This window comes from Monodon monoceros, unplaced genomic scaffold (genome assembly GCF_005190385.1).
Source record: "Monodon monoceros isolate NGI ecotype Baffin Bay Population unplaced genomic scaffold, NGI_Narwhal_1 Super_Scaffold_3, whole genome shotgun sequence".
NCBI lineage: Eukaryota > Metazoa > Chordata > Mammalia > Artiodactyla > Monodontidae > Monodon > Monodon monoceros.
The window spans coordinates 72306980-72333375 of record NW_021703780.1 but is presented as its reverse complement, the minus strand read 5'-3'; the positions used below and the strand labels follow the sequence as shown (position 1 = coordinate 72333375).

The following is a 26396-nucleotide window of genomic DNA, read 5'->3' as shown; positions in this document are numbered from 1 at the left end:
GCATATTTATTTTTACAAAGACAGTAGAATAAAACCTCATCATCATGTGAGTGGCTTAGTCCTAATACCTTTGCCCTAAGCTGGGCACATGATCATTTAGAAATTATTCCAGAAGTCAGAGCCATAATAGTTAGATTTGACTGAGAACTGTTTTGTGCAAACCAACACCTGGCCTCCACGAGGGCAGAGTCATGCCATGCACCCATTGTGTGGTTATCAAGCTTTTACAGCCCAGGGGACTCACCTTTCTTAATATATATTTGTTGGATTACATTGGAAGACCTGCTACAGAGAGGAACAGATTTCTGCATAGTCCTCAGGAGTATTGTGTCTGGAATCTCCCAGCTATCTGCATGGTTCCAACCATTTCATTCAACTCTTGCCCAAATGGCACCTTCTTTGGGAAGACTTCCCTAACTACCTCTTCTGAAATAATACTTTCCACCCCATCTCTATCACCTTTTTGTACTTTACTTTTCTTTATAGCCCTTACTGAGAGCTGACATATGTGTACTTGTTTATTTGTTTCTTGTTTATTACTGTCTTCCTCTATTAAAACATGCTTCATGAGGGCAGGGACTTCGTTTTATTCACTGCGATATCCCCAGTATCTCCTTCCAGGCTTGACACCGTGTAGGTGCTTAATAAATAGACATGCAAATATATGATTCCAATAGGGTTTCAACAAAGACAGTTGAGCAGCTGTTTCCCAATTAACTACAAAACTCTGAACCAAGCTCTGTGAGATGCTGTGATAACCAGTCATCAGAGGTTATCTCAGTCATCAGAGACCTTTCAGGCCAGTAGAAGAAACAGACTGTAGGTAGCAGCCTATAGTGACACCCATATTTTTTCACCAGGACTCACCATGGCAGGATGAAAGATGTCTTGGCTCACAGCCCCACCCATTCCCACTTTCCAGTGTGGAGGTTGGGACATCAGTAGAGGATTATGTTGTCATGTATGGGCCAGTCAAATTTTAGTTATTAGAAAATTAAAGGCCAAAAATACAAAGCATTCAGTAAACAATCCACAGCCCCCCAAGTTGATAATGGTTAGTACTTAGGTAGAGCTTTCTGTATGCCAGGCACTGTTTTAAACATTTTACATATATTCAGTTATGCAGTCCTCACAACAGTTTGTGAGTACTATTATTTTTCCACATTTTACTGATGAAGAAGCTAAGGCACAAAAGGTTAAGTAACTTGCCTATTGTCACAAAGCTAGGAAATGGTGAAGTCAGAATTTTTACCCAAAAACTCTGGCTTCAAAGTTATTGCTCAGTATTCTGGCCTATTTCCCCACTTGTTGATAATGAGTAGTCTAAAATAATAACAATTTATTATTTAAAAAAAAATATATATATATATATATATATCAGTTCTTGAAAACTACAATCAACTCAAGATGACAACACTTGATGAAGAATTTGTAACAAATTGTCCTTCCCCTAAATTGCAGAAATTCTACTTCTCTTGTGCTTGTACATTTGCATATTAGGAACTTTACAAATTCTTTGTGGAATTTAGAATGAGAGACTGCTTTAAACTCTAAAATGGGCTTTGCAGTACCAAATTCTAGTAACCCTTTTAAATTCAAAATGTTACTAGCAAGTGGTAAAACTGAGATATATGAGACCACATGTTATTCACCTGTAAAAACAAAGGAAAAGATTTGCATCCTATCATGGCCTATAAAGTGGACTATAGTTACTGACCTAAGAGCATCAAGGGGGAATGAGAAGAATTCAGTGTTAGGGGTTGAAAACATGCTGTTGTAAGTTTAAAAAAAAAAGTGATTATTTTTAATTTACAGATCCAAGACGTTTTCAAGGAGGAGGTGGCATATCTAATCCAAACTGTGATGGATGAATATAGTTCAAGTGGCATAATGAGGGAAGGGACTTTCCAAGGGAAATGCATAAGCAAAGCCATGAAAATAGAAGAGAATGGAGTATGTTTAAGTAGGAGCCAGAATGCTGGTATTGTCATTGTGGCAGCCCACTCCAGTGTCCCACCTTACGTCCTCTGGGTCCACCTCTGGTATCAGCTGCAGCTGCAGTGAGCAGTTTGGTGCAAGCTTGATTGGACAGCATCCCTTATCTAGTGCCACCCAGGGGCTTCTTTGATGCAGTAGAAGCCTGACAGCTTGGAAATACTGGGGAGTTAAGCCCCCCAGAGGCAACTCTTAACCACTGGGGATTGGGAGTCAGTGGATATAGGCTCCCACCTCCCATTCTTCAAATGGATTATCTGGGAAGTGTTCTGTACCTGTCTCCAGATACCCTGGTAGAATGGAGCCCCTGTGGCCTATAGCAGTGTCGGAGCCAGTGCATCCTGATCTTGGCCTTTCCTCTTTTGCTCTCTTCCTCTTCCTGCTCCTTCATTCCTGCTTCATGGAATCACCTAAACTATGGGCACCTATGTCCTTTTCTCAGAATCTGCTTTTGAGGGTGTAGTTTTTCAAGAGGCTGCACAACATAACCAGCCATATGAGATAGCTCAAAGGATTGAATTGTCAAACAGACTCAAAAGACTCAGAGATTTTAGCCAGTATTGAAGTACCTGTGAAGCAGAAAGAGATCCAGGACTGCCACTGAAGTCTTCCAGTCCTTTCTCAATGCACTTAGGCCCACACTTAACAGATGACTTCTCTTAAGTAGTACCTGAGAGAGTGATTCTGAGAGAATATCCCTCACCCAATGGGAGCTGTTACATTTATGGCTTATGCGACATTTTCCAGGGAGCCATGCCCCGTGAGTGCATGAATTCCAAGAAGTCCTAGACAGATCAGGTACATCCAGCAAAAAGTATTTCATTAAGGACTTTCACCCTGATAAATACCATTAGTGTATTTGCCGAAAGATCAGTCATGTTTTTACAAGGAGCTTTGGCTGGTCCCCTTTCTCTTCTGGAATGCCCTTTAGTAAAGGGGTAGAATGGGATGCAGGCCTGTTACACACACCCTTTTCTTCCTAGTAACCTTTCAAAAACACTAAGCCAGACAACTACCATCCTTTATTCCTCTTGCTTTGTCTTTTTAGATCGATTTCTAGCTCTGCCACATACTAGCTCTGAGACCTTGAACAAGTGGCGTAGTGTCTCTGAGCCTTTAACTACATTAGTAAGATGTGAATATTAATTCCTATTTCAAAGAGCGGTTGAGGGGAATAAATGAAATAACACTGGTGAAATGATGTACAGGCTCTGGCACATGGTAGGGATTTAGATGTTGCTCTTCCGTTTCCCATCCTTTTCTGTTTGTAATTACAGCCTCGGTTTCTCCCCTATGGAGATCTTCTTGGTATCTCATGTTAAGACTCCCAACAACCGAACCCTAGCTTTATTCTGCAACTCCACTCTTTCTCCCACCCTAATTCTGATATTCTCTCCTGATATCTCTGAAATCCCCCTGGTTTGCATCTTGTACTCTTATTATATGATGTCTGACATGGAGAGCAACATGGTGAAAGGTGATATTGAAGTAATGGCTGAGGGTCAGATTTTGGAGGTCCTTGAATAACAAGATAAGGAGCTCTATTTTCGACTTTATTCCTTAGGCTATAGGATGACAAAGAAGGAAATGGAGCCAAAGCATGATGTTCAGTCCCCATGCCTGGTCCACATGAAGAATGGACTGAGAGATAAAAGATTAGAGGTAGAGAGACTAGTAAGGGAGAATATTTAAAGCAACAAGTGACCCGAACTAGCATTGTAGCTGTAGAAGCCAAAGGAAGAAACAGATGTGAAACTATTTGGGAAGTGACTTTGACAGGCTGTGACAGCTAATTGGACTGATGAAGCCTAGATGTTAAGGATAGGAAGCAATCAGTTGTTCTCGGTGGCCCTCACTAATAGCTGAGAGGATTGTAAGCATATGAGGCCTATGGTGAGACAGTGAAGTGACCTGCAAGAACATGGAAATGAGTAAAGTAAGATTAGCCTCTGTGCTTTTAATTGTAAGATAATAGTTCTTGGATCTGAGGGTTTTTTAAACAAATCTAAAGGAAGAATTTGTCAATGGAAAAAAGATGTGCACACGCACACACAGAGAGGCAAATTTGGGCTCTTTTCTTCTAAACACAGTGAAGGGTAAGGGTCTTAGCCATCAGATATTAAATATTTTTCCCCAGGAGCAAAGATTATGCTACTATGGATATGTTTATAGGCAGTGCCTGCCCCAGAAGAAAGTAAGCATGTGGTTAACAATGTAGATGTTGGGATCAGTTAGATTTGAGTTTAAATCTGTACTCTGATAGATATGTGACTTTAGGAAAGTCACTTAACCATACTAAGCCTTAGTTTCCTCATTGTTAAGTAGAAATAATAGTAGTAGATATCTTGTAGGGTTTATGGGAAGGTTAAGTGAGATAATGCATAGAGCGTGCTTAATACAGTGTTGGCACATAGAAAATGCCCAATAAATAATAGATATTTAATAATGGTAATAATACCTTTGGGGACTGTACGTATCAGATACTGTAGTCTAAGTCACTTGTTCTGATTATGTACTGAGCAGACAACCTTCTGATACTTTGTAGATTTTTTTCTTTAGTTGAATTACCACATTCCAACAGATTACACTCCAGTCTTGCAAACTTTGAGATCACCCTTTCAGGAGGCTTTACATGGTATAGTGGTTGGAAGGCACACGTTTGTTACCTATTGGAAGATCAGATTCAGAACTGGAATCCAGAATGGAACAGAAAACGGTTCTAAAAGAGTGAAAAGGGGGGAGAAGTGAAAGGATTCATGGTTTTTATCTGGTAAACAAGTATTCTATTGAAAATATTTGGCTGTGGTTCTCAAGGACAGAAACCAGGCACTCTTGTCGCTGTCAAAACATGTCTGACAAATAGTAGTCACTCAGCATAAATGAATGAAAGAGCTTCAGCCTGGTATAGTAGTGGACATACAGTTTTGTCACAGAAATGACAATGGATTCTGTAGAGACAAGTTTTAATACCTGTCTCTGCTACTTACTAGCTGTATGTCTATGGACTAGAAGCTGTCTTGGTTTCTAGAGTCTAGTTTCATCATCTAAAAAATGGAGGATGAATATACTACCTGCAGTGAAGGATTGATGTGAGATTTAATAAAAGAATGTCTATGGAATGTGCTAAAAACAGCTACTCAAGAATAATTATTTTCCCCTGCACCCACACTAGAATATGATTTCCATGTCTTAGCTACTTCCATGTCTCTAGTGCCTTGTACTGTGCCACTAAGGAATTGACTGAATGTTAGTTGAATGAACTAATGAATCAGGAGGAAAATTTGAATAGAAGACCTCAAAGTTTAATAGTTTCTAGTGATTGGCTACAGAGTAGGACTGTTCATCTAAGTTGCTAAAATGGAATAGAAGTATTGGTTGTGCTTGTGGAAGAGGTTTAGGTTTAGATTAAAACATGTTCTCTTTAGGGCTTCCCTGGTGGTGCAGTGGTTGAGAGTCCGCCTGCCACTGCAGGGGACACGGGTTCATGCCCCGGTCCGGGAAGATCCCACATGCCGCAGAGCGGCTGGGCCCGTGAGCCATGGCCGCTGAGCCTGTGCGTTTTGAACCTGTGCTCCACAACGGGAGAGGCCACAGCAGTGAGAGGCCCGCGTACTGCCAAAAAAAAAAAAAAAAAAAAAAAAAACCTGACATAGATCTTGTAAGAAAATTACACACCAGTGTCCCTCATGAACATAGGTATAAAAATCCTCAACAAAAATGCTAGCACAATTGAAATATACACCAAGAATACAAGGTTGGTTTCACATTTGAAAATCAATTGATATAATTCAACATATGGAAAGAATAAAGGAGAAAAACAATAGGATCATCTCAATCAATGCAGAAAAAGCATTTGACAGAATTCTACACCTTTTCATGATTAAAAAAAAATTCTCAAAAAGCTAGAAATAGAAGAGAACTTCCTCTGAAAAAAGAAACCTACATCTAACATCATATTTAATAGAAACATAGTGAACGCTTTCCCCCTATGATCAGGAACAATGCAAGATTTTCTACTCTCATCACTTATGTTTAGTATATGCTGGAGGTCCTAACCAGGGAAGTAATGTAAGAAAAAATAAATAAAAAGTATAAAAATTGAAAAAAGCAAAAGTAAAAGTCTTTATTTACTGAAGACATGATTGTATATGTAGAAAATTCTCAGGGATCTACCAAACAGTTACTAGAACTCATGAGTGAATTAAGTAAGGTCACAGGAAACAAGGTCTGTATACCAAAAATCAATGGCATTTCTATATACTGGTAGCATTCAACTGGTAAATGAAATTTTAAAATTTATTTTCAGTCATATCAAAAAATAAACTACTTAGAAATAAATTTAACAAAACATATGCAAGACTTCTAAAATGAAAACTATGAAACATTGTGAAACAAATTAAACAAGGCCTAAATAAATAGAGAGATATATCATGTAAGTACATTGGAAGACTCAATATAGTTCTCCTTAAATTGATCTACGGATTCAACACAATCCAAGTTAAACTCTCAACAGCTTTTTTTTAATCAGAAAATGATAAGTGGATCCTAAAATTTATATGGAAAAGCAAGGGCCAAAAAAACCTTGAACAAAACCAAGTTGAAGAGTTTCTTTACCTAGTTTTAAGACTTACTGTGAAGCTGCAGTAATCAAAGCAGTATAACATTGGTGTAAGAATGGATAAATGAAACAAATGGATCAATAGAGAGTCCAGAAATAGACACACACGTGCGCGCGCGCACACACACACACACACACACACACATTTATAGTCAATTGAGTTTCAACAGAGTACCAAGGCATTTCAGTGACTAAAGAAGAGTCTTTAATAAATAGTGCTGGGACAACTGGATAAACATACAGAAAGAAAAGAACCGCACCCAGTACCTCACACAAAATAAAGTACTTGATGTGGGATGGATCGTAGATGTAAATGTAAAAACTAAATGTAAAAACTAAAGCTATAAAGATCTGGAAGGAAACAAAGGAAAGTACTTTTGCAACTTTGGACTAGGTGAGGATTTTTTAAGACAGAAAGCACTACTATAAATAATGATCAGCTGGACATCATGAAAATTAAAAACTTCTGCTAATTAAAAGTCATCATTAAGCAATAAGCTAATCTAGATAAAGCATATAAGAGTCTTCTGTTTGCTATTCTTGATACTTTCCTCTAGCTTAGAGATTATTTCCAAATAAAAATTTGTTTTGTTTTGTTTTGGTTTTTTTGCGGTACACGGGCCTCTCACTGTTGTGGCCTCTCCCGTTGTGGAGCACAGGCTCCGGACGCGCAGGCTCAGCGGCCATGGCTCACGGGCCCAGCCGCTCCGCGGCATGTGGGATCTTCCCCGGACCGGGGCACAAACCCGTGTCCCCTGCATCGGCAGGCGGACTCTTAACCACTGCGCCACCAGGGAACTCCCCAAATAAAAAGTTTTTAAAAGATACCATTAAGATAACAGGCAAGTAAATACTCACTATAGATATATAGCTATAGATATAGATATATCTGACAAAGGACGTGTATCTAAAATATGTAAAGAACTCTTAGAATTATAGTAAGAAAACAACCAATAAAAACTGAGTAAAAGACTTAACAGATATTTCACAAGACATACCAGTAAACACATATAAAAGCATTCAATGTCATTCATAAGAGAAATGCAAATAAAATCACAATGGTATCCATTTCATACCCACTAGAATTGGCTAACATTAAAGTCTGAGGATGTGGAACCACTGCAATCACTTTGGAGAACTGTTTCTATAAAGTTATACATGTATCTTCCCCAATGACCCAGAAATCCCATTCCTGATTTTCAAGAGAATGAAAAGACATATCCACAAGAAGACTCTTCAAGCATAGATAGTCACACAGGCTTTATTCATAAAAAACAAATACTGTAAACAAATGTTCATCAACAGGAGAATGAATAAATAAATTGTTGTTTTGCCATACAAGACTCAGCAATTTAAAAAAAGAACTATTGACTCATACTATAACATGGATAACTCTCAAACACTTCATGTTAAGTGAAAGAAGCCAGTCACAAAAGAGCATATTCTACATCAGTCCATTTATAAGAAGTTCACGAACAGACAAAATTCATCTATGGTGATAAAAATCAGGAGTGAGAACTGACTAAAAGGGGCCAGGAGGGTACTTTTCTAGGGTAATGGAAATGTTTTATGTTTTATTTGGAGTGATGATTACATGGGTGTACACATTTACCAAAATACATGAGATTGATCACTAAAATCTGTACATATCAGTTACTCAGATCTTACCCCAATAAATAAAAGAGACCATATCTGTTTATTGTTATGATATCCATTCATCATGCATGGTAGAATGTTGACCCTCTTATAGCTTCCTATTGTGCACAATAAATTTATAAACCCCTTACCTTAGCATAAAGGCCCTGCGTGATTTGGCTCTTACCTCTCCTTTCTACCTCATGTCCCTCCCTTACCTATTAATTCCTAGCCCTGCTGGCTTTACTGTCTGAAGTAGTTCATTTCTTGTTATTTTCTAGTTCAGTCTCGTTTTTGTTTCCTTCATTGCATTTAGGATAATGTGCATTTATTTTGTCTCTTTATACTTTATCCACCTGCCTTTTCCACTAGAATAAAAGCTCCTGGAGGGTAGAGACCTTGACCTTTTCACTGTTGTATTCCCCAATATATTCCCAGGATGTTGCTTGGCTCAGGGAGTATTGTTGAATATGTGAGTGAATGAAGGAATGAATGAATGAATGTTCCTGTTGTTCCATGTGTTGATAAAATGGGACTATACTCAGATGTTCCTCTGTTTGGAGTTCGGTCCTTACCAATTCAAATGAAAATGACATAGTCTTATCCCTCCAAGCAAAGCAAAACTGTGTCTCACGTAAGTTTTTGGTTGTTGCAATCAAACATTTTGTTTGATGCAAGGGAATTTTTTGTTCTCTTTTACTTTCCAGAATCGCTATATAGTCTTTCCTTTTATTTCCTAATCAGAACTTCTTATAGAAGCGACTTAATAGCATCCCTTATGACAATGCCTTCCAGACATATTTGATCCTGAATCCTATTGGTAAAATGTTTGAGCACACTAACCACATGGGTACATTTATTTATTTCAAACATATATAAATATGTTGCTGTACTGTATATGTAATGAAACATACCCAAATACAACATTTTAAAAGGATGGTATGAAAGATGGTTCTAATATTTTCCTCCTCTCCCATGTGCTCATCCCACTTTGAAGACACTACCTTAGGGCAAATATTCTACATTTACTTATACATGTAAGTGTAGAATTTCAGTAGTGTTAACACTTTTGCACTTTAAACCTTACATCTGACCGTGGATTGAAAGGCTTTATTGCTTTTTTTTTTTCCAACATCTTTATTGGAGTATAACTGCTTTACAATGTTGTGTTAGTTGCTGCTGTATAGCAAAGTGAATCAGCTATATGTATACATATATCCCCATATCCCCTCCCTCTTAAGCCTCCCTCCCACCCTCCCTATCCCACCCCTCTAGGTGGTCACAAAGCACCGAGCTGATCTCCCTGTGCTCTGCAGCTGCTTCCCACTAGCTAGCTATTTTACATTTGGTAGTGTATATATATGTCAATGCTACTGTCCCACTTAGTCCTAGCTTACCCTTCCCCCTCCCCATATCTTCCAGTCCATTCTCTATGTCTGCATCTTTATTCCTGTCCTGCTCCTAGGTTCATCAGAACCTTTTTTTTTTTTTATGATATTGTTTATGCAGGTAGGGTAGAATTGTTAGGTCTGGGGCATATTGGAAATCATGTCACCTAATTTTTGCTGTACTTACTCTTAACATTGTTCAATGATAGTTTTTCTGCAGAAAAAAAATGTATTAGTATTTTAGAGGAAAGAAATAATGAGATTAGAAAAGTGCAAATAGGAGGCAAGGAAGAGCTCTGGAGAAGGCTGTGTTGATTTACACTATAGTTAATTACACTGTAAATATTGGTAGCAGTATATTTGAATGAAATGTCTTTTTGAGGAATTACTAATTGTATAATATTAGCAATTAGTACACCTAGACAAAGTTGCTAAAAAATGGGGGAAATATCACTCTTCTCCAATAAAAAGACAGTTTTTAAGGACGCATCAATTCTTCAATATAGCAGCATGAGACAGGTTTGGAGATTTTAAGCCTTTTGTGTTACCTCTGAGACCTAAAGGAAGCAGAACATAAAAATGAGCCTCTATCAATTTGAATCAGACCTAATCTTTGTGATCATGGCTGTGGTCTAAATCTATTAAAGATGTTCAAATTCAGTGTCCTTGTTATCACTGCGGGTTGACCTGAGTAGTGAGCAGTAAACTTGTGTATTATAATTCTGGTTCGAAGATATGTGCTTGGAAAGTGAAACCGACAGTCAGCGTTTTGTGTCTGTCTATAAGCAGACTAAGAGTGTATATAAAATGACAGGTGCATTTTTAGAGAAAGAAACCCATAATGTTTTCCTATTTAGTAGGTGACAGTATGTCCCAAGATAACACAAGCTTAAGGAGCTGGAACAAGCATGGTTATTAAAGGCTAGCAGTTTCTCAGTTCAAACAAATTGAATTTTTTCATAGGCTGGAAGACTGGAAATATAGGGTAGAGTACTGAAATAAATTAGCATATTAAGTGAATTTATACACTCAGGCTTGTGAACACTTTCACCTTAAGGAAGAAATTTTATTACTTCTTCAAAGAAAAAGGCAATTTTTAAATTCTGTGTTTGATCTCCCTGTTGGAAAGGGCCTATATAATAAATTATATTATTTTGATGATTATCCAAAGAAGTGTGGTTATTATATTGATGGGAATCTTCACTTCTCTCCTCTCTCTTTTTTCAGAATTACTGATTTAAGGAACATAAAAAGAAGACTGTATTTATCAACAGTCCATAAGGAACTGTCCTCAACCCCTCTTCATGCAAAAATCCCACTCTTCATGATCAAACGCAAAATCGTAAGTGTTATGAATATTGCTTAAAATATTAAATTTATTTTAGCAAATATTAATTCTGGGCCTACTCTGTGTATGAGGCATTCTGTTAAGTTCCATGGTGCTATTAAAAATGAATAGAAATGTATACTCTTCTTTTTCTTCCAGTGAAAGAGCTTAAGATCTACTAGATGGGAGAATATAATTGTGTGAATATCTAGGATATCACCAAAACTGTGATTGGAAGCACAGTAGAGAGAATAAGTGCTATTGGTACAGTGAAAGGGAAAGAAATCCATCTGACTGCAGGACAAGGAAAGGCTTCATGAAGGAGATTGCACTTGGCATGGACTTTCATGTAGAATTTCAACAGGTAGAAATGAAAAACCGAGCATTCCGAGCAGAAGGAACAGCATGAGTAGAAGCATAGAGGCTGGAAAGTGGCACATATTTGGAGAACAGAGAATGATTCATCATTGTTGCCAGATTTTTTTAAATAGCCTTAAGGAAACCTCAGTTCTATAATCCAAGAGCCTGATATAGGTTGGGAGATTTGTGTAACCTCTGAGACCTAAAGCAGCATAATATATAAGTAGGTAAGCCGTAGGTTACAGGCTAATAAGTTTGGGCCTGATACGACTGACTAGTCTTTCTCAAATGTTAGTCATTTCAATACTACTCTCATGACTACCATGTTTGTGTACTACCTGTTCCAGTATGTACATAATACTCTCCTTTAAACCAACTCAGCCTTTTTTGACTTAAATTTATAAAAAAAAAAAAACTTTATATCACACTTATAAATGGAAAACCAGTATAACTTTCCAGAAATAAAAATTAACCATAACAGTAAAGATACTGAAAACAAAACAGTATTTTAAAGTCTAGCTAAGTACTGTTTCCTGTTTAGGGCTCTGTCCTGAGGCCTGCTCTTTATTAACAAGAGTTTATCAAGAGCTAGATACATGTTCAAGCTTTTTCTTGGGCATAATTAGGATTGAAAGAAAACTGATGGACGGAAATTTTTATTCTGTGATCTGTAGTCATTTAATGCCATGCCCATGTACCATCTAAAACCATTTCACAAACGGTGCATATTCCACTCTTTGGGAGCCACTTTAGCAGAGAAAAGGAAGCCATTAAAGCTTTTGGTTTGGAGAGGAACATATAGTCAGTTCTATGCTTTGGGAAGATTAATCTGGTAGTGACATTTGGAATGGCTTAGAGGGGCTGGTAAATGGAGATCGAGAGAACATTTGCCGTACTCCAGATTAGGGTTAATGAGGACTAGGGCAGTAGCAGTAGAGGAATGGATGTAAGGTAACATCAGAAGCTTATGGTCCAATGAGCTAAGACATATTTAAACAGACCTTTTCCATATCATGTGGTACATGCTGTGAGAGCAGGACCCACTGTGAACTATGGAGCACCAGGGGAGTGATCACAGAAGGGCTTCTGAAGAAGGGATGCATGAGCTAGGTCTTGAAAGATTATAAGAAGAGACAAGGCACTAACCAGTTCAAGTGGGGGTGGTATTCCTAGAACAGAAAGAGTAGCATTAAGAGTAGCTGCATGAGATGTGTAGGCACGTAATAATCCAGTGTTGCTGAGGAGAGACCAGAATAGTAGGGAAGTAGTAAGGCTGGAGAAGAAAACAGGGCAACCTCCTGGTAGGCCTTATATTTATAGGCAGGGAGCCTGGACTTTTATCTCATAGGTGATAGGGAGCTTTTGAAGGGCTTGCAGCAGGGGGGCATGGTCAGATTTGCATTTTAGATAGAACATCGCTTTGGAGGATGGGTGGGAAAGATGAGACTGGAGGCCGGCAGGACCAGTTAGAAAGTCAGTGCAGTTGTCACAAGAAGGTAAGAGAGCAGCAGTACCTGGCTCCTCCTAGGCACTCAATAATTATGTAAGTGGATGGATGAGTAGATGAATGATATAGGTGTAAGAGAGATGAGTCCTAAAGTTGGGAAATAGAAATCAGAGTGAAGATGAGGAAACAGAGTTGAAAAATAACTAAAAATTTTAATTGAAGATTAATTAGGTGTCAGAAATGAAGAAGAAGGAAAAGTCAAGGATGGCTCTCAGTTGACTTTCTACTTTGGATGACTGGTGACAGAATCAATACCTAGAAATCCAGGAGAAAGAGCACGGTTAGAAAGGGGAGATGGAAATGTTGATAAAAACAGTCTGAGACATTCAGATTGAGAATTTGGGGGGTACATAATGTTAGAGTCCTAGAGAGAGGTATGAGCTGGATATTTGGGCTTCTTCAGCATACAGGTGGCACTTACAGTCATGAGAGTGATGAAATTGCCTGCCTGCAGAGAGAGTAAGGATGGCAACAGCAACAACAAAAGAGGCTAGAGGAGGAAATGCAAGGGCCTACCCAAGAAAAAGGGCGGGCAAAGGAAGAAGAATTCGTGAAGGAGACAGGGCAGCAATGAGAAGGTGATGTGAATCATGAAGCAGAGTACAGTGTGGTGGAAACCAAGGACGTTTTGGTAAGAGAAAATGTCAAGATGTGAAAGTATTTGGGATGTGGCAATCAGGAGGCCATTAGTAACTTCATTGACAAGTTTTGGTGTATGAGGAAGGAGTCAGGACAGTGGGCTGTGCGAACGGAAGATGGAGACATGAGAGCATCCTGACCATTGCTTTCAGTAGGCTGATCCACTGGGCTTCATGTTCAAGTAGATATAAATAGAGGGGAGGAATCAAAGATAACTTTGAGGTTTTGAGTCTGGAAAACCTGAAGATTGAGCCCAGTAACAGATAGTTGCTGGATTTTGGAATAAATTGATGGTTTCTGTTTGCAGTAGAATTATTTTAATTCATTGTGTACTGAACACTCATAAATGCACAAAGATTAAATGCAAATACTTCAGTTATTAAAGTTAAATCATTTAAGATGTTAAGGAAGTGCATTAGTCCTTACAAATGAAATTATATTCATCCTCTTATATTTAGGTATGATTTCCTTATTCATCTAAGATTGTTTAGAGTTCAGTGTTAGGTGGTTTCCAAGAGTTAAACCATATATGAGACTAATACACTATTCTGTGTGTGGTTAATCAATCAGGTTTGTCATTACCTTGCTTTTGTGAGTTCAGTCACCCTTGTCAGTTAACCAACTCTGAAGTTTCTGGATATCATATGAAAATCTGAACTGATCATTCTGTACATGGCTATAATCTTCACACACACACACACACACACACACACACACACACACACACACACAGTGTACCCTCCATCCAGTGGCATTTGTGGGAATACAGTATCTGAAAATAAAATATTGTCTGTTAAAAGTAAACCACACAAATATCTTGCTGATATAGGAAGTAAACTTCATTGAACAATCTTTCATATTTAATAAATGAGTCTTTAAGAGGAATATGTGCTAGCAGTGCCAGGTGTCTAATGACATAAGAAATGTACTATTTAAACTAAAAAGAAAATAGCTGTAATAGGCCCTGTGGGACAATGTGTCTTCGCTCATCTATCTACCTCATCTTCTCATCCCCATTGAGACAGCTCAATAGAAAATATAAAAGAAAGGAGATGCAGGCATGAAAATTACATGTAGCTGTTTCAAAAAAAAATCCTAATGTGAAAAAATCAAACTGGTGTCTATATCTTAGGTGACTTCAGCTCATGCTAAATTTTGAAAAGCAAAATATCTAGAACTTGTCTTGAATCTAGAAAAATTGCTCACGTAATTCAAGGCAGTCCTAAGCAAAGACAAGGTATTTGTATCTATAGTGTTCCCCATCCCAATGAAATCATCAAATCATAACTACTTATAGTAAGTCCTAATTATTGTATATTTTGTGAAATAGAAACATGTAAATAATACATAGGAGTTAAGAACATGGCATCTGAGTTCTGACATTTATAGTTATGTGACCCTGTGCAAGTTCCTGTGTTCATTTTCCTCATTTATAAAATGCAGATAATATGAGGCATGCATACTACTAAGGTTCTTGTGGGAATTTACATGAGTTAATAAACATAAGGCTTTTAGAACAGTGCCTGGCATGGACCAAGCTTTAAATAAGGATTATATCTCCTATTTGCTCTTTAGGTGCTACTTCTTCCAGGACACCCTCCATGATTTCTCCTCTGCTGATTGATTAGACATTTTGGGTACAGCACATCATTACCATTCACAAATTCATAAGTCTTATAACACTTCTTCACCCTGCACTTTAATCGTCTGTTTACTTACCTGTCTCCCCTTTTAGGCTGTAAGCATGACTCATTTGGTTTTTATCCCTAGTGCCTATGTACATGGCAAATAGTAAGTACGCAATAAATGTTTGTTGAACAAATTGACAAGTCTTAATGTGCCTTCTGACTTGGGAGATAAAAGAATGAGTTTATCATGGACAAATTGTATAAGCTTTCTAAATGTGCCTGCCTATTCCATAAATGTCCAGGAGTACTCAAGCAAATATTAAGAAACTCGGTTCTAATACTTGCTCTCATTTCCCCTCATTTTCCTCCCAATCCAGGAGATGCTACAGCACCAGAGGGAGGGTCTTTCCTTTCCATTGCTAACATAGTCAATTCCAAATGAGCCCTTATTGAATTAAAGCTGAATCTTGTTTAACGGAAATTTCTAGAGAGAGCAGCAAAGTGACAGAGAGCCCTCCACCCATTTAAAATGCCATGCCTGGGGTCCTCCCTGGTGTTGGTGTGATGTTGGCCTCAGTTCTCTGCTTTTTGCCAAAGTACTCTTCACTTCGTTCTACTTTTTAAGAGCCATAGATATTTTGGTGATAAACCTCAAAATACAGTATTTTAAAAGCACTTCAGCTAACATTTTTAAATCAGGAGATTTCACATAAAATTTCTGACCTCTTTTTTAAAAAAATCAGAAGTTAACATTGAGTCTGCTTTCTTGCACAGCAAGCAGTCAGCTAGAGCAGAGTGGCAACTGCACACTTTTAATGGAGCTTTAAGCTCTCCTGTGAAGTTCAGTCCTCTCCACTCATAAGGATGTGGGTGTAGTGAGACCCTTCCTGCTTCACTCATTTAAGTGGCCTGCCACGGCCCTCTAGGCATATAGTTTGCAACCCCTGATTTAGAGGATAATTGCCAAATGGTCCACTTTGCCTTGGTTCTTTAGCTAAAGCCTTCACATAACCAGAGGCAGCAAATAAAGTTAATATTTTTATAGCCACACCAACATGAATATTTATTTAGAGGCCACTTACTGTTCCACTTACGATAGAATGTTCAACCTTTCAAATAAAAAATTTTATTTTTCATGTTATTCTTAATTATGATGGATTCATTTTAACATTTAAATTATAAAAATTTATACGTTTAATTTAGGTTTTCAATGACAAGAACAGTTTTAAAAATTAATAACCATCATATTAAACAGTGGGGGTAGCCACTTAGTCAAGACTCACTGAAATCAATCTTACTTCTTCTTTAATATAATTTCAGTCAGTTGGTGATGGTATCAGATGAACATCAATGTCTTGCCACCAAAGTATGTATTAATGTACAGTGAATTTAATTCCATTTGAATAGGAAGTTCAGGTATGAGATATTGCTGAGAATGAATCTTTCATTGGAGGTATAACAAAGTAGTATGATAAATTACAATGCCAAATTCTTTTAGTAACCTTTACCACTTAAATACCCAGTGTTTGTCATTTAGATAGATAGAATTACTCTTTAGGAGTTGTACTTTCTCGAACCACAACTCTGACGGAATATGTTATAGATTTTATTAGAAACTGAAAGAGTGGCATACTGTTTTTAAAGTTTCCTCTCAAAGATCATTTTTCCCATAGAGCCAGTGATTTGGAAATTTTTGGTTCTTAACGGTATTTAATTTCTTAAGTGCCATTGAATGAACAGAGAATGGAGGAGGCAGATTTTTTTAGATGTATATTTAAGACATAATTAGAGAATGTCTCTCAATGAAGTCATTCTAACCTAGATCCACTGTAGTGTCTGTGGTACATATTTGAGGGTTTGTAAATGTTTCCACGTGCATATCATTTAATAATACTTGTTTTTCACTCTCTCTACTCACCTGTCTAATGTGGGTGTTGAAGAGATTTGGGAAAAGGAGCAGTTTCTTGCTTTTCTCTGCTGACCCTGAATGGTTATGTGAAATAGGGACAACTACATAAAAATATTTGTTCTGGAAAATGAATGATTGCCCAGCTTTAGGTCAGCCTATTTTCAAATCACTTGAACAGGCTGAGTAGTGTTAGAGGTAAAATGTGGCCTTGAGAGCTAGATTGTAGGGGTTTGAAACCTAGCTGTCACTTCCTGTCTGTGGGCCCTTGGGCAAGTCAGTTATTTCTGTGTGCTTCAGTTTCCTCATTGGTTAGGTCCTGACAATTATAGAACCTACTTCATAGAGGAGTTGTTACTATTAAATGAGTTATTACTTAGAATAGTGCCAAGTTCATAGTAAGTGCTTAGTTAGTGTTAGTTGATATTGTTATCATTTTACTATTTTCTCTTGACCTGAATCTATGTTTATTAATTTGTGAATATGTTATCATAATAAACGTCTGAACTTGCAGTTTATTTCAATTAACAAATACCTTTTGAGCCCCTGCTGTAGGTCAAGGTCTGTGCCAAAAGATGTGAATCCGAAGGTGAATGGTGCACAGTCTTCTCATCCATGAGATTATAATAGGCAGAGGAGGCAAACATATAAACAAGTTAATGATGATGGGCAGTGGTTAACACCAAACTAGTCTTAGGAAACAAATGCTGCTAAAGGAAAATATCAGACTTTTCTAGCCAAGTTGGAGCGTGTTATAAGTGGAGATATTTGTGCTAAATTGTGAATACACACAAATAAAAGCATGGAAGTTCATGTCACGTTTGATCCCTTAACTGGGTTGTATAATGGGAATGTACAGAATCACAGTGCTGGAAAAGAAGACTGGATGAAACCATGAAGGGCCTTGAAAGCCATGATAAGAAATTTAAATTTTTAGTCCATTAGAGTTTTCTTTTTAAATTTTAACGTGGAGAAGTTTCACAATATTATCTGTATTCTAGAAAATGAGTACAATGTCAGAATAAAAAGAGCTAGAGGCAGAGAGACCAATTAAAAGGCTGTGTGAAGTCCCGGTGAGTCATATTAGCCTGAATTAGTGTAGTAGCAAAGAAGTAGAAGAGGAGAACAGATATAAAAGATACTTCAGGATTTAAATCAGTGAAAAAAAAGGGATAAAATGGCACTGAATTAATCTAGGGCTGGAAATTGGCAAAGTACATGTGCTACCAACAAGGGAAATATCCTGTAGGAGCTTAAATGATGGCTTAGATTGCTGTTTCTGCCCATGACAGAATATCTGGTATCAAACTGTCCTTCCTACTGTAAACAAATATAAAGTTGGAAAAAATATTTGAAATAAGACTTTTCAACCATTTGGATAGCAGGCAACATACTTTTAAAAAAGAGAAACAAATGAGATGAGTCCTATATTCCCAGGCTTTCTGAAGGCCCATTCTGGACTGCAGTGCAGAGATGGGAGCCCAGACAGAGCATGGCATCTTGCTGAATAAAGAGATCAGAGTTAAGGATGACTGAGTCTGAGGTAGCCAGAATTTGTAGGTTAGTGTATCTGAGAGGAGCTTCAGAAATATGCATCAGGGTCTTCTTGAACCTTTGTGCATGCTTACACTAGGACCCCATGAAGTAATCACAGATGAGCCCCTGGGGAAGGAACACCTACTAAGCAGCTGTGACACACAGGGCTAGGAGATATTCAAGTACTGGCCAGAGTGAATAGGTATCACTGAACACATACAGGAGAAACTCCAGAAAGACAATTTTACTTAGAAATGGAGCTTATCTAGTCCTGGAGAAAAGGTTACCTTAGACCTGACCTAACAAATATAAAAACTCACATCAAAAGATCAAGATGATCTGCAAATAAACTTCCACCTGGAACATCTTTAGGACACTTCTAAGAAAAACAACAAAATCCAAAAGCCCAAAAACATAGTAGCCATAATATCCAGAATACAATTTTTAAAAAACGGATACTAGATAGGCAAACTGGGTAAACATGATCCATAACCAGGAGAAAAATCACAGAATAAAAATTCAAGGGCCTTAAAATAACTATTATAAATATATTAGAGGATTTAAAGGAAACTTCGAACATAATGAGGGAGCAAATTAAGAAACCCCAATGGAAAAAGGAAACTATGAAAAGAAATTTGGAAAAATACAGTGTTGAAATGAAAGTTTCACTGGATAGACTTAACACTAAGTTAAACACTAGGGAATATCAGTAAAATTGAAGTCAAGAATATAGAAACTCTTCAAACTGAAGCACAGAGAGAGGGGAAAAGCCTGGAAAAAAAAATGAATATAGTCTGAATGGCCTGTGAAACAGTATCTGTCAGTCTAATATATGTGTAATTGGAGTACTATAAGGAGAGCAAAAAGAGATTGAGCAGAAGAAACTTTATAGAAATCATGGTTGAAATTTTTCAGATTTTGAAAAATATACCCATAGATCCAGTAAGCTCAACAAACTATGAGCTGAGAAACACACAAAAACCACACCAAGATCACACCATGGTATATCATAACTAAAAAACAAAAACAAAAAAAACCCCACAAAGATCACACCACGGTATGTCATAATTAAATTGCTAAAAATCAATGATAAAATCTAAACAAGCAGCAAGAAGAGAAAAAATCAATTATACACAAGAGAACAATGATAAAATATATCACCAGCTTTCCATCAGAAGCAATGAAAGTAGGAAGGCAATGAAATAGTGCTAGGGGAAAAAAATGTTTAAACCTGTCAACTTAGAATTCTTTATCTAGTGAAAATATTCTTCAAAAATTGGAGCAAAATAACATTTTCAGACTAAAAAGTTGAGAGAATTCGTTACCAGCAAACCTGCACTACAGAAGTATTAAAGGAAGTTATTCAGGCTGAAAAAAATATGCCAGATAGAAATTTGGATCTAAGTGAGAGAATGAAGAGGACAAGTAATGGTAAATTAATAGGTAATCTTTATTCATACCATAAATTCTTTCAAAGTATTTGATAGTTGAAAGCAAAAATAACAATGTAGAAGTAAAATATGTGACAATAATAACACAGAGATGGTAGTATACTTTTACGAGGTTCTAATCCAGAAGATATTCTAATATTTATTCAGGGTTAAATTGTTAGAAGTTAAAGATTCATATTGCAAACTTTGGCAACCATAGAAAAAAGTAAAAGAACAACTAATCAACAAATATAGCTAATCAACAAATTGAGGAAATTAATGGGGCACTAAAAATATATTCAATCCAAAATAGAGGAGAGCTAAACAAAGAGCAGATGGGACAGATTGAAAACAAATAAATTGGTAGCCTTAAACTCAAACACATCAGAATAATTACATTAAATGGAAATGGACTAAACACTCCAACAGAAATTGTTATGTTGAGTAAAAAGCGAGACAATTATATTCTGTTTATAAGCAGTGCACATTAAATTTATGGACACAGATAGGTTAAAAAAATTTTAATACAGAAAGTTTTACCTTGCAAACGCAAATTATAAGAAAGCTAGAATGGCTCTCTATTAATATCAGTCAAAGTAGACTGCAGGACAAGGAATATTATGTAACAAGGCATATTTCATAATGATAAGGGGGTCAGACATGTAGAAGATATAACATCCTACATGTGTACATAGCTAGTAACGGTGCTTGAAAATGCATGAAGCAAAAACTAACAGAACTGAAGGGAGAAAGATAAAAACACAATTATAGATGACGATTTCAACACTCCCCTCTCAGAAATTGACAGAAAATCAGTAAACTTGAAAAATGCTATCAATCAACCTGACTTATTTGACATTTCTAGGATGTTTAATCTAACAATTGCAGAATAACACTATATTCAAGTATGCATTGAATGTTCACCAAGATATATGGTATCTCAGGCTGTGTTAATCTCAGCAAAGTTAAAAAGACTGAAATCATACAAAGTACATCCTGTGGCTAAATGGAATTAGATGGAAATTAGTAACAAAAATATAACTGAAAAATCCTCAAGTACTTGAAAATAAAGCAACATACTTCTGAATAACCTATAAGTAAAAGAAAACTAACAGGGAATATTAGCAAATATTTTAACTGATATTTTTACTAATTTTAAATGGTAATGAAAATAAAGCATACTAAAATTTGTGAGATGCATTACAGGCATCTAAAGTATGCAGAAAGAAATAATCAAGAGAATAGGTCAATGAAATGGAAAATGGGCAATGGAGAAAAACCACTGAAACCAAATTTGGATTTTTGAAAATATTTAGTAAGTGATAAACCTAGACTAATCAAGAAAAAAAGAACACACACACATTGTCAATATCAAGAATGAATGTAAGGAAAAAGGAAAATAAGGGAATGTTATGAACAATTGTATACTAATAAATTTGACAACTTAGATTAAGTGGGAAAATTCTTTTAAAGACACATTACTAAAACTGATACTAAAAGAAATAGAAAATCTGAGTAGCTTTATATCTATTTTTAGAAACTGAATTTGTAATTTAAAACATTCCCACAAAACAATACAGGTTTGGATGGCTTTATGGGTAAATCTAACCAAACATTTAAGGAAAGAATAATACTGTCTCTCAGATAATAAAGGAGAAGGAACATTTTTCAATTCACTTAATAAAATGCGGCCAGCATAATTCTGATACCAAAACCAGGAAATATATTAAACCCCAAAGAGAACTATAAATCAGTATCACTCAAGAACATAGACACATGGATCCTTAACATCATGACTAAGTGGTGTTTATTCCAAGAATTCAGGGTTAGTCTTACACTTGAAAATTAGTCAGTGTAATTTTTCACATTAACAGAATAAAGGGAAAAATTCATAAAGTCATCTCAATGTATGTAGAAAAATCATGTGATGAAAATTCATTAGCCATTAAAATGAAAACTCACATCAAACTAGTAATAGAAGGAAACTTGTTGAGCCTGATAAAAGGCCTCTATAAAAAACCTACAACTAAATCATACTTAATGGTGAAATACTATCAATACTTACCTCCTAAGCTGGGGAACAAAGCAAAGATATCCACACTGACTGCTTCGATTCAGCATTGCATTAGAGGTCCCAGCAAGTGCAATAAGATAATAAAGAGAAATTTTAAAACATACAGATTGAAAAAGAAGAAATAAAAGTTTCTTTCTTTGCAGACAACATAATCATCTTGTAGAAAATTCTAGAGAGGACTGCTGCCATGTCCTGCCTGCTGTCTGCTGCACACAGTGGGCTGTTGCTCCGGGACCTTACTTCAGACATGCAGAGACTCTCCCTGGAGTGTCTCAAATGCATGCAGTGTGCATGAACACTGGATTGGGATCAGTGAGCTGAAAGATACAGAGCAGCACGCTAGGCTGGATGAATCCCTCTGGACTGTGGACGGAAAAGACCGTGAGCACTGTTCGTTTTAGAAGGGTCTTCATGCTCTGGCCGGGTGTCAGGCTTGAGCCTCCGAGGTGGGAGAGCCGAGTCTAGGACATTGGACCACCAGAGACCTCCCTGCCCCACATAATGTAAATCGGCCAGAGCTCTCCCAGAGATCTCCGTATCAACAATAAGACCCTGCGCCACCCAACGGCCAGCAAGCTCCAGTGCTGGATGCCCCTTACCAAACAACTAGCAAGAGAGGAACAAAACCCCACCCATTAGCAAAGAGGCTGCCTAAAATCATAATACGTTCACAGACACCGCAAAACACACCACCAGACATGGCCCTGCCCACCAGAGAGACAAGATACAGCCCCACCCATAGGAGCACAGGCACCAGTCCCCTCCACCAGGAAGCCTAAACAAGCCACTGAACCAACCTCACCCACCGGGGGCAGACACCAAGAACAATGGGAACTACAAACCTGCAGCCTGTGAAAAGGAGACCCCAAATGTAGTAAGTTAAACAAAATCAGAAGACAGAGAAATATGCAGCAGATGAAGGAGCAAGGTAAAAACCCACCAGACCAAACAAATGAAGAGGAAACAGGCAGTCTACCTGAAAAAGAATTCAGAGTAATGATAGTAAACATGATCCAAAATCTTGGAAATAGAATGGAGAAAATGCAAGAAACGTTTAACAAGGACCTAGAAGAACTAAAGAGCAAACAAACAATGATGAACAACACAATAAATGAAATTAAAAATTCTCTAGAAGGAATCAATGGCAGAATAACTGAGGCAGAACAACAGATAAGTGACCTGGAAGATAAAATAGTGGAAATAACTGCCGCAGAACACAATAAAGAAAAAAGAATGAAAAGAATTGAGGACAGTCTTAGAGAACTCTGGGACAACATTAAATGCACGAACATTCAAATTGTAGGGGTCCCAGAAGAAGAAGAGAAAAGGAAAGGGAATGAGAAAATATTTGAAGAGATTATAGTTGAAAACTTCCCTAACATGGGAAAGGAAATAATCAAGTCCAGGAGTTGCAGAGAGTCCCACACAGGATAAATCCAAGGAGAAACACACCAAGATACATATTAATCGAACTGTCAAAAATTAAATACAAAGAAAAAATATTAAAAGCAGCAAGAGAAAAGCAGCAAATAACATACAAGGGAATCCCTGTAAGGTTCACAGCTGATCATTCAGCAGAAACTCTGGAAGCCAGAAGGGAGTGGCAGGACATATTTAAAGGGATGAAAGGGAAAAACCTACCACCAACATCACTCTGCCCAGCAAGGATCTCATTCAGATTTGACGAAGAAATTAAAACCTTTACAGATGAGCAAAAGTTAAGAGAATTCAGCACCAGCAAAACAGCTTTACAACAAATGCTAAAGGAACTTCTCTAGGCAGGAAACACAAGAGAAGAAAAAGACCTAAAATAACAAACCCAAAACAATTAAGAAAATGGTAAGAGGAACATACATATCGATAATTACCTTAAATGTAAATGGACTAAATGCTCCAACCAAAAGACACAGACTGGCTGCATGGATACAAAAACAAGACCCATATATATGCTGTCTACAAGGGGCCCACTTCAGACCTAGGGTCACAATCATATAGATTGAAAGTGAGCGAATGGAAGAAGATATTCCATTCAAATGGAAATCAAAAGAAAGCTGGAGTAGCATTTCTCATATCAGGCAAAATAGACTTTAAAATAAAGACTATTACAGGAGACAAAGAAGGACACTACATAATGATCAAGGGATTAATCCAAGAAGAAGATACAACAATTGTAAATATTTATGCACCCAACATAGGGGCACCTCAATACATAACGCAAATGCTAACAGCCATAAAAGGGGAAATCGACAGTAACACAATCATAGTAGGGGACTTTAACACCCCACTTTCACCAATGGACAGATCATCCAAAATGAAAATAAATAAGAAAACACAAGCTTTAAATGACACATTAAACAAGATGGACTTTATTGATATTTATAGGACATTCCATCCAAAAACAACAGAATACACTTTCTTCTCAACTGTCCATGGAACGTTCTCCAGGTTAGATCATATCTTGGTTCACAAATCAAGCCTTGGTAAGTTTAAGAAAATTGAAGTTGTATCAATATCTTTTCTGACCACAATGCTCTGAGACTAGATATCAATTACAGGGAAAAAACTGAAAACTACAAACACATGGAGGCTAAACAATATGTTACTAAATAACCAAGAGATGACTGAAGAAATCAAAGAGGAAGTCAAAAAATGCCTAGGAACAAATGATAATGAAAACACAATAACCCAAAACCTATGGGATGCAACAAAAGCGGTTCTAACAGGGAAGTTTATAGCAATACAGTCCTACCTCAAGAAATAACAGAAACGTCAGATAAACAGCCTAACCTTACACCTAAAGCAATGAGAGAAAGAACAAAAAAAAAAAACCCAAAGTTAGCAGAAGGAAAGAAATCATAAAGATCAGATTAGAAATAAATGAAAAAGAAATGAAGGAAACAGTAGCAAAGATCAATAAACGTAAAAGCTGGTTCTTTGAGAAGGTAAACAAAATTGATAAACCATTAACCAAACTCATCAAGAAAAAAAGGGAGAAGACTCAAATCAACAGAATCAGAAATGAAAAAGAAGAAATAACTAACACTGAAGAAATACAAAGCATCATGAGAGATTACTACAAGCAATGATATGCCAATAAAATGGACAACCTGGAAGAAATGGACAAGTTCTTAGAAAACCACAACCTTCCGAGACTGAACCAGGAAGAAGTAGAAAATATAAACAGACCAGTCACAACACTGGTATTGAAACTGTGATTAAAAATCTTCCAACAAACAAAAGCCCAGGACCAGATGGATTCATGAGTGAATTCTGTCAAAATTTAGAAAAGAGCTAACATCTTTCCTTCTCAAGCTCTTCCAAAATAGAGTAGAGGGAAGAACACCCCCAAACTCATTCTACCAGGCTACCATCACCCTGATACCAAAACCACACAAAGATGTCCCCCCCAAAAAAAGAAAACTACAGGCCATTATGGTACTGGCACAAAAACAGAAATATAGATCAATGGAACAGGATTGAAAGCCCAGAGATAAACCCATGCTCATATGGTCACCTTATCTTTGATAAGGGAGGCAAGAATATATAATGGAACAAAGACAGCCTCTTCAATAAGTGGTGCTGGGAAAACTGGACAGCTACATGTAAAAGAATGAAATTAGAGCACTTCCTAACACCATACACAAAAATAAACTCAAAATAGATTAAAGACCTAAATGTAAGGCCAGACACTATAAAACTCTTAGAGGAAAACATAGACCACTCCATGACATAAATCACAGCAAGATCCTTTTTGACCCCCCTCCTAGAGCAATGGAAATAAAAATAAACAAATGGGACCTAATGAAACTTAAAAGCTTTTGTACAGAAAAGGAAACCATAAACACGATGAAAAGACAGCCCTCAGAATGGGAGAAAATATTTGCCAACGTTGCAACTGACAAAGGATTAATCTCCAAATTATACAAGCAGCTCATGCAGCTCAATATCCAAAAAACACACAACCCAATCCAAAAGTGGGCTGAACACCTAAATTGACAATTCTCCAAAGAAGACATACCGGTTGCCAACAAACACTTGAAAAGATGCTCAACATCACTAATCATTAGAGAAATGCAAATCAAAAGCACAATGAGGTATCACCTCACACCTGTCAGAATGGCCATCATCAAAAAATCTACAAACAATAAATGCTGGAGAGGGTGTGGAGAAAAGGGAACCCTCTCGAACTGTTGGTGGGAATGTAAATTGATACAGCCACTATGGAGAACAGTATGGAGGTTCCTTAAAAAACTAAAAATAGAACTACCATCTGACCCAGCAATCCCACTACTGGGCATATACCCTGAGAAAACCATAATTCAAAAAGAGTCATCTACCACAATATCATTGCAG

The 26396-nt window shown here is 37.1% G+C and overlaps 1 protein-coding gene across 4 annotated transcripts in view; it reads left to right on the top strand.

Moving 5' to 3' along the window:
* Window positions 1-26396, top strand: part of CUNH3orf67 (chromosome unknown C3orf67 homolog) — a 260137-nt gene that overhangs the window by 77055 nt on the left and 156686 nt on the right. For all 4 annotated transcript variants that reach the window (XM_029244383.1, XM_029244384.1, XM_029244382.1 and 1 more), the window contains one exon: window positions 10864-10978. In XM_029244383.1, the coding sequence (XP_029100216.1) occupies window positions 10864-10978 (115 nt within the window). The remainder of the gene's footprint in view (window positions 1-10863; window positions 10979-26396) is intronic.